A 10,000-nucleotide genomic window follows, 5' to 3' on the forward strand; every position below is an offset into this window, starting at 1 on the left:
TGCTCAGGGGTGATAACTGCCTAGCAACTTCCGTTTTCTTCGTGAAATACTAGTAAAATAGGGAGCTTAAGCACGCGCGGTTTTGAGACGCGGACGGCAACCGTAAGAGAATATTTCGCGTTCCAGGACATTGGTGTCTCCCACATTTTTATACTAACTATTTCCTAAAGGAGAAAAGATACTAGGCAATGCAAATGTAAATGTGGTTGTGTGAAGACAAGTTAAAAGGGAAAACAACTCACTTCCGGTTGGCGTCCGCGTCTCAACTTGGAAAAGTGCGTTGATCTTTCCACGACTTTTTGAAGCGTGTTCCGCATGCTTGCGTGTTTGTCTTAATTGTTGATAAATATATGCCTCTATATGAATACTTAAATGGTTTTCTCTGATATGATGGTTTGTTCTAGGGCGATGATCTCAAAAACGAAGACCAAATCTTTTTTCGAGATCAATGATATACCTCGATCTTTTTTGCTGTACAGTCAACTCTCGTTATAGCGGACACCCTCGGGACCACGATTTGGTGTCCGTAATAGCGGGAGTCCGTAATAGCGGGGTGCGTGAAAATTTTTATTTTAAACCATATTTACAGAAGGGGGTCACAGGTGTGTTCATTTCCATTAACTCCAGTACTTTTTCAGACCCGTTGTCGCCCGCAAAGAGCGTCAGAACTTTATTTACAAACAGAAGAACTTAACAGAACAGGAGTTACGTACCCTTTGTGTACAGTACTAAGTACATAAAAAACAGTCATCGTATGTTGCAGCAATGTCCATCATCGTTTTGGTTTCCTACTGTACTGAAGTACAGTAACCTACATTTCTAAAAAAAAATATTTTCAAGGAAAAGCCCGAACATCAGCTAGTGATTCAGTCAAACGTCTGTAACTTTCGCCGGAGATTTAGCTGCTGTCCTTAATAGCGGGGTGTCCGTAATAGCGAGGTGTCCGCAAGGCGGGAGTTGACTGTATTATGTAACCAGGAGAGTGACAAACAGAAACAGATCCGTCCAGCCGTGGCATGGTAACTAGCGCATGCTCAGGGGCGATAAGTGCCCGGCTTTTTCCGCTTTCTTGGGAAGTACAGTACTTTGCTTTCTTTCTTCGTGAAGATAATTCTCTCGAGTCACCGAAGGTAAGGTAAGCACAGTTTTGTTAATTTTCTCGAACCATCGGTAGCCACTATGAGCAAAGCTGTTAATGTGAATATCATAAAGTTTTTTAGTGGCGTGTTTTCCAAGAAATAGACGTTTGAAATGGGCTCGAGCTGTTCGAACTCAGCTAGCTAACTATTTTCGCTCCTCATACTGAAGGGTGCGTTCGATTGACCGTATTCCGGAATAGGAATATATGGAATATACGTAAGAAATCCTTCGTTTTTACGGAGATTCAAATTTAAATTGTCACATAGCTACTAAAATTTTGTTTTAAACACATTTTTGTTATCCTTGCTGCTTCGAAACGCGCCAAACATACTGTACCGTTTTAATCATCACTCCAACGTATTCCTATTCCGGAATAGGGTCAATCGAACGCGCCCAAACTGATTAGAATGTAATGAGAAGTGCTAGTTTAATACCCCATATGAACCATGTGAGCGTTTAGCCCTATTAATGGAAATGGGCCCACACAGGGACAGAGAAAAACTCTGACCAGGGTGGGAAATGAACCGACTACCTTCGGGTTAGATCACCACTGCTCTACCGACTGAGCTACAAGGTCAGACGGGAGCAGGCCGTGGGAACTGAAGATGTTTAAGTCACGGGAATGAACATGTACAAGTAGAAGGAAGGGTTACGTTTTTACAAACGTTGGCCGTGTCGCACTTTATATTTCAACAGACTTAACTGATTAGAGTGTAATTTGAGAAGTGCTAGTTTTGTACCCCATATGAACCATGTGAGCGTTAGCCCTACGAATGGAAATGGGCCCACACAAGGACAGAGTAAAACTCTGACCCGCCTTCTCAGTTTGCCAGATCGGAGTGTATAGACCCATTCCAGTAATTCCCTATCTGGAGGACAAAACAATGGTTGTTCTCTTCCCTGAGAGAAACAAGCCTTTCCAATGTAAAACGATGTAATAATTGTTTTGTCCTCCAGATTGGGGATTAACTGAAAGGGGTCTATTCCCTTGGGCACAATATTGGCCACTGGACAGTGATGAGATGAATGCGGATAAATTTCAGGCAGCTGGTTGCTCTGAGAAATAACTACAAATATCACAAAACATCGGTGACCTACCTACAGGATACGGCCAAATCGATGTTTTCATCCTCTGACTACTGTATCTGTCTTTTATCATCTTTGCTGATGACACTAACATATTCTTCAAACATAGGGGATATTTCTGAAATTGACAATAAAGTTGACAGTTACTTGTCATCCCGACCAAGAAAAGCAGTGAGGTTTCTATCAAAATAAGGTCAACTCCAGCCTCACTTTCACTCATAGGCCAGGTAACTAAGCACACAACTGTAAAATGGACTATTGTGGAACTCCTCTAGGACAGTTACCGGTAACTGGCAAGATGACACCGGTGCAACCTGTAATGTGCTACCATTCAAAGAATATGTGCGAGTTACTGGTGACCAGAATGGAGAAAAGCTAGATGCAGATTTCATCGGCATTGATACCTACGGAGGAACGAGAATAAAAGTGCTAGGCTCTACAGATCTTCAGTTTAAAGATCTGTGAGGAAAGGAATACTCAATTCGGATAGTTGTTCACTTGGATGCAAATCCCTTACTGAGCTTGCAGACTAGCAAAGATCTTGGAATTATGTCATTTCCCAGTGAATATGTCCGAGCACTAGGTAACAAAGGGTGGCTTGAAGGCAAAATCATCAAAGAATACTGAGATTTAAAGACTGTGTGGTGAAGTGACTGATTTCCTTTTCTTTCTTTTAAAAGAAAGGGGATGTATTGATGTGATTTGACTAAGAAGATTGTGTGACATTGAAAGAACATTCTAGATTGCTGAATAGTGGTAGAGCATTTAGGAATCAGTAGTTATTTATACAATGCAAGTCTTAAGATTTGTGATATTTACAAATGTATAGAACATTAATCACTGAGAATGTTCTTAAGAATACATGTACATGTAGTGTAGCACAACCTATATAAGAGAGTTGTGTGCGTGTTGTTGTTGTTGTAGTTTTATTGCCTTTGTTAAGTGAGTGAGATAGCCCTCCATGAGTTAGCATTTGTTGTCTTCTTTGCGCAATACCATTGACCAGCTGTCCTGCTGATGGATCAACAAGTGTCTACTTGAACGTAACAAGAATGATAATTATCTGTATTGGGAAAACAAAATGTACAAGCGAATAAGGTCTATTGAAGTGTCGATTGTTATTGTTGTTTCCATTTCCGGAGTCCACATTTCTGGTTTTCCTTATGCAAAATTTTTGCCAAGTTGTATTAAAATATGCAAGAAAAAACGTCATCAGCATTCACTCAGATGGTTTCTCTTGCACTGAAGTTAAATTGAATGCACTTGGATGCACTCCAGACTTCTATAAGGGTCTCATAATTTGGAAACCACGTGTAAAAGTGAGTATCAATAAGGCTTTTTGACAATCTCTGGAGCCAAAACATGAAGGCATATTTTTCTTTGAAAAAAAACCTCCTTTGTCAGGTGTTCCACCTCATAAGGTCTTAGCAAACTAGGGCCCATGAACCTATAGCTTCTTTGAGAGCTGGAGGACCTATGAACTGAGGCTGCATATTACTACAGCACATGTTAAACTGAGGCTGTTGTAACTTGTTGCATATACTACAGCACTTTTTTTTCGTTTTTCATCTTACAACCTCTGCTTTCTTCCGTACAACTTCTGCTTTTTACCTGGATCAGCGTTGATAATAACTACAGTCGAAGCTCTCACTGCGATCACTCTTGTAAGCGACCAGCTCTCGTTACGACCACCAATGTAAAACCCTGTTTTAAATGTCACTTAAACTCTCTAATTGAAAGCTCTCGTAAGCGACCGTTCCTGTAAGCGACCGCGACCACCTTTGGGATTACCCTACTGGACTTTCTGATTGTTTTTAACCCTTTCAGCCCCATGGGGTTCCTCATTGACGAGTAAAATCGTCTGGTGTTAGACAGAGTAAAATCTATAAGTGGCACTATTGGGAGTGAAAGGGTTAAGCTCTTGCAAGCAACCACTCAGAGTCTCATCTATGTATGCGAACGCTTTAATAAAAACGACCTGCACCGGCCTCTCTTTTGTACCGGTTTGTGGTTACAGATACTTTTGCAACTTTCAGTTCACAGTTTTGCTTTAACGAGCATGTGCGATTTACCCTTCTTGTCTGATGTGTAAGAAGGTTTCTTGAATATGTTTGCCAGCAATGGCTGGTTTTCAATAAAACTCCAGTTGCGCGTCAGTATTGCTTGAAGATTTGACACTGCTGGGTTGTATGTTGTGACAAATGGTAAAATTTTCTGGGTGGTTTTGGGCTTTTGTTTAAGAGCCGTCTGTCTTCCCAAAAAAATGACCTCAGATAGCGTTCCCTCGATAAACTGCTTAGGGTAGCCTCGCTCTTCAAGGAGGGCTTTAAATGTGTTTTGGCTGGGAATGTCTGATAAGGATATTTTGGAAGATGTGAGTGAAAGTAAGAAGTTCCCAACCCTGAATCTTCAGTACCATCAATGAGATTTTCCAAATTCCAGAGACTCTTGCTGAAAGCTCTCATAAGTGACCATCCTCTATTGTTTATAATTTTGTCGCTTACGAGAGCCCATTCTTGTAAGCGACCAGCTCTAGTTGCGACCACTTTTTCGAATTCCCTTGGTGGTCGCTTACGAGTCAGAGCTTCGATTGTAGTAACAATTTAGTGACCCAAACTAATTAAAATATCCCGACTGCTTTTAAAGGATAGAGTTGAACAGTAGAGTAGTATATTGTGATTTTGATCTTCATTATGTCTGCATTATTGGAAACTAGGCCTCACAGATGATAATATTTTTTCTTACAGCTAATGTGAATCAACAGTTTAAAAGATGGCAAGTGTGGCACCATCATTTTCATCCACTAAGGAAACAACAAACTATGCACGGTTGTGTCGTCTTTTAGTGGATGTTGGAACTCAGGTGTTTAGAGACACCTTTGACAGGATACATCCCCCAAGCTGTCTCCACTGGATATTGGCCGGTAAGTTACCTACATTGCAATCCCTGCGAAAAAGGAAGATTTTAAATGTTACCCAGTGGGGAAGGCTGTTCCCAGCTATCTCATCATCAGTCTCATCAGCTAGCTTTGACATTACGCTTCTGATGGTACTGCTGAGGAACATTTGTGGCTTGAGTGCCCCTGCCAGCACTGGAAGCTGGGACATCCTTCCCCCTGCTTATGATAATAGCATAGAATCCAACATAGCAAGAATCAAGTATTACAGAAACAATGTCTATGGTCATGCTACCCAGGCATCCGTTGACGAGCCAACATTCCTTGCATTGTGGCTTGAGATCAGCAATGCACTGTTAGCACTTGGATCTGCAGCAAGTTATACATTTGCAATTAGCCGACTGAAGACTGAGTGCATGGATCCTGATGTTGAAGAGCACTATCGTGAGTTGCTTAAAGAGTGGAAGAAAGATGATGATAGCACCAAGGACAAACTTGAACAACTTGAAGGTACACTAAGTTATTCATGGGTGTTCATTGTTAAATTCAACCGCATTCGAGCCTTTGACACTTCCTATTTTCTATGCACCCGTAGCTTTAATTTGTTCCTCGAGAAGAAGAAAGAGTGCCATAATGTTACAATACTAGTTAATTTACATTGATGGCTCTATAAACAGCTCTTGATCCTTGGCAATAAATTCAGTGAACTGAGAATTAATATTATTTCTGAAGGAACATGACAAATTCAGGAAAAAGAAAATTGAACACTACATCCATTCAGCTGGCTTATGAAGTGGCGTGTATTACTACTTTCGCTTCCTCCTGCTGGTACACTCTACCACAACTAAGAAAGGACATTCAGCTTGAGGAAGTAATAATGGTTACATGAAATTTAATTTAAGTGACATTTTTTCAGAATTGAGTTTTTGATTCACTCATTTCACTTAAATTTATTGCGAGCGTCACTATCTTGAAGATTCTGACGTGTAATGCTTGCCTTATTGTTCTGATACAAAGGGCTTTTGAATGATAACATCAGGGCAACCATAAAATGTCACAATTATTATTTAAGATGGCCAGCAAATTATGTCGGATACAACTTAATTTTTTTTAAATGTTCAGGGAAATTTGATTGTATGGACATCATTGTGGTTTAATGTTATTAAACACCTGTCAGATTGTTTCCGGACTCTAAATTTTTCATTGATTACACAAGTTTGACCATCAAAGATGTGTATTACACAACTTTGACCATCAAAGTTGTGTAATAAACGAAAAATTTAGAGTCCCGAAACAATCTGACAGGTGTTTATTAATTTTTTTGCTGGAGTGGAAATTCCCTTTAAGCTATTGAGACCATTTTTCCTACTGAGTTACTGTGAGTTTCTGGCTTTGTGGGCTTAACTTTTTCATTTCTATCTTTTTTCGTTACTTTCTCATGTTTTTCTTTTTTCAATAATAAAGAGATGCTGAAGACACAAGGAGTGCACACTCAGGACCAACTAAAGGAGATCCAGGGTAGGTTGAGAAGAGTCGTAAGGAACTCTGCTTTAATAGGCTTTATATTTTGGCTGGTAAAAGACATGAACTTGTATGTTAAAGCAAAGGCAAGAAGTAACCCACTTCCTTTATTGGCTGTTTTGTTTTCCTAAGAATCACTTGAGCAAACTGTGTAAAACAGAAGAAAGCATTAGGAAGGTTAAGTTGAACAAAATAAAATGTGTGAATTCACTTAACATCAAAAAGGCTTCAACCAAAAAATGAAGGTAAATATGACAGTAGTGTCATATTAGGTCATGGTGATGGTAGATTAAATGAGATAACTTTAGTAAGAGTTTTTTATGTGGATAGTTGAAGGACATCTAAACATTGTGTATTATTATTATGTGTATTATTATTATTATCATTATTATTATTATTATTATTATGGAAAAAAGCATATTGCTGACGCTGTCATTGCCAACTAAAATAAACTCTATTTTGCAGGCCATAATCAGTGATATGAAAGCGAAGTTCGTTATCATACGCTATTTAAAGTCACGTAGCGCGAAGCTTGTGCACATGGCCATGCAATTCGTGCTCCCGTGATGCCTTTGTAGGCTTCTGGAAGTACAATAATAATGATCGTTCCCAGTGTTAGGGTCCAAAGTAGAGTGCCAGGCTTGGAGGAAAAGTCGCTCGTGGTAATTAGCTTCAAAACCAACGACCTTGACATTTTCAAAGTTCATGTTGTGGTTGGTCAAAACCTATAATCGCCTTTTTGTGCTCCGCAATTCGGGTCTTTAATAATCTTTCTGTTTGGTTATAGTACACAAATTACTGTAACACTGTGTACAATTGATTTTGTACACTATGCCTGATTTCTGGCCGTCAGAATCATCTAGCTCTTTGGGGTGCAGAAAAAGGCTGTTGATGGTTGATTGTGGTTTGTAAGCTACTTTGACCTTTTGTTGTTTCAAAATGCGATTTATTTTCTCGGAAACGCCCTGTATATACGGCAGCACAACAAAGCCTTGGAAGTTGTTATCGGCGGGTTGTTCGGTTAACGCCCTCTCGCAGTGTTGAATAAAGGACATGGGATAATTGTTATCTTGCAGAAGGGCTTTGACTCGTTGCGTTTCTTCTCGTCTTCTTTATTTGTTGACGGAATGTTGTTTGCGGTTTTCAGCAAAGTGTTAACCACAGATCTTTTGTGGCACAAAAGGTGACACAAAAAGAAATCGAGATAACGGTCAGTGTGTGTCAGTTTTCTGTAAACATACACTTGAATTTTTATGCCGCATCTACTTGTAATGGTGTCTAGAAAAGGTAAGCCTTGCCCATTGGTGTTTTCTAGTTCCATTTAGTGAACTGTAATTAATTGACTTCAGATGTTTATGAAACTCGTCGACTTCATCGTTTTTTAAACAAGAATGACTATCGTCAACATAGCGAAATCAACAATTGGGAGGGTGCAAGAATGTGGAGATTGCAGTTTCCTCAATTTCTTCCATAACCAGGTCGGCTAAAACTGGACTGATGGGACAACCCATGGCACATCCAATTATTTGGTTGTAGTGGTCGCCATCATGTTTGAAGTAATTGTGGTTGAGTACGAAGTCTGAAAGTTTCAAGATGTTGTCAGCAGAAAGATTGGTACATTCTGCTAGATTCTGGTCTTGTTGTAGCCTCTCCTTAGTTCTTGTTAGGGCTAAGTCCATAGGTATGGAGGTGAACAGAGACCATGAACAGAGACCATGACTTCTTCACTGGTGATGGAATGCTGTTTTATTTGCTGTTTGAAAATGTCAAGGTCGTTGGTTTCGAAGCTAATTACTGTAACACAAGTGACTTTTCCTCGAAGGCTGGCACTTTGGCACTTTGGACCCGAACGCTGGGAACGATTGTATTGTACTCCCAGAAGCCTACAAAGGCATTGCGCGAGCATGAATTGCATGGCCACGCGTGCAAGGTTCGCGCTACGTTACCTTAAATAGTGTATGATAACGAACTTCGCTTTCATATCACTGATGAAGGCTTAAGAATTAGCTGAAACGTCTGTTGAAAAATATCAAGAGTCAGAGGCAAACCTTTTTCCATAGACCTTATGACATCTGCTGTCTACACTTTTTCCATTTTTAAGCTTCTTAGCCTTTCTTCGGTTCTCTTTTTGAGACTGTTTTTTCCTTTTGTTGTGACTCTGAGTAATGTGTTTGAACACGTTTGTGATCTTTCTCAACTGGTCAGCAAGGCTAGTCTCAAAGTCTCTTACTTTCTCCTCCACCTTTAATTAAAGTTCTCAAATATCCTCATTAGCTTTTCTTGGGTACTCATGTCGTGGTAAAACCTTCCAGACTTGGCAAAGGTTTTAGACAGATGCTTTTGTGCTTCTTCTCTCTTCTTCTGGATACTTGACTTTATGCCTTCAATCACTTTAATGTTGTTGCATAACATACTGGTATTTATCACAGCGTGTAAGGATGTATTCTTTACAGAAGTACATGTTTGTAAAGCAGCGGGATTACAAGGTTCATAACACTTGCAATTTCTTTTTCTTGTCTAGCAACAGCAGATGTTAAATCATACTCACGCCTTCCCTCGTACAAGTCATTCATAATATAATGACCTGTAGTTTGTTCGTTTCTCCCAAAAGTGTGACATTGGGTATATTTAACGACTGGTCAGACTTTTGTTTCTTCTTGGGAAAAATTTTCGAGGAGGTGGCAGGGGGCAGAGGAGGGTTGGAAAAAAAGGGTCTTACTGGTTTAGGGGGTCATGAAAAACCAAACATGGTATACTCACTGATGTACCAGACTCCCCCAACTTAAAGAGTGCTGCAAACGCTACAAAAACGCATAACAACGCTAACAAACGCCTGCAAAACGCTACTGACCGGACTAGCTCCCGGTCGTGAACCATGTAACTATAACAAACGCTACAGAACGCACCAAAACGCTGAACAACGCTACCAGACGGCCAAGACACTAACAACCACCTGCAAAACACTACTGACCAGACTAGCTCCTAGTCGTTAACTATGTTAAATTTTATTTAACTATATTATTATTATTATTGTTCTTGTTGTTATTATTGTTATTGTTCTTACTGTTATTATTAAGCATGACTGTGTGCATTGAACCTTGAATTTTGTCCTCCTGATGTCATTGCTTGTAAGAAGAGCACAGTCATCTGCATTGCTGGTGATTTTCAGGCCAGTGCCCAACTGGCTATAAAATGGCCCATAGTACTACTTTTGCTTCCACTAACTAAGGAAAGCATGCAACGTGAGGAACTAATGGTTCCATTAAAATTTAAGTGACAATTCTTCAGAAAAGGGTTTATATAATAAAGATATTTTTTTATTTGACTTTATTTTTTTTATAACTTGCTCAAGTGAAC

At 39.7% G+C, this 10,000-nt stretch overlaps 2 protein-coding genes across 2 annotated transcripts in view; both read left to right on the forward strand.

Moving 5' to 3' along the window:
* LOC138030874 (NLR family CARD domain-containing protein 4-like) overlaps window positions 1–10,000 on the forward strand; it is a 90,045-nt gene that overhangs the window by 17,194 nt on the left and 62,851 nt on the right. The window lies entirely within an intron of this gene.
* Window positions 1,062–10,000, forward strand: part of LOC138029986 (NLR family CARD domain-containing protein 4-like) — a 14,934-nt gene continuing 5,995 nt past the window's right edge. The window contains exons 1-3 of the mRNA XM_068877827.1: window positions 1,062–1,130; window positions 4,974–5,632; window positions 6,587–6,640. Coding sequence (XP_068733928.1) covers window positions 4,999–5,632; window positions 6,587–6,640 — 688 coding nt within the window. The 5' untranslated portion in view covers window positions 1,062–1,130; window positions 4,974–4,998. The remainder of the gene's footprint in view (window positions 1,131–4,973; window positions 5,633–6,586; window positions 6,641–10,000) is intronic.

The sequence above is a fragment of the Montipora capricornis genome, chromosome 13 (genome assembly GCF_036669925.1).
Source record: "Montipora capricornis isolate CH-2021 chromosome 13, ASM3666992v2, whole genome shotgun sequence".
Classification (NCBI taxonomy): domain Eukaryota; kingdom Metazoa; phylum Cnidaria; class Anthozoa; order Scleractinia; family Acroporidae; genus Montipora; species Montipora capricornis.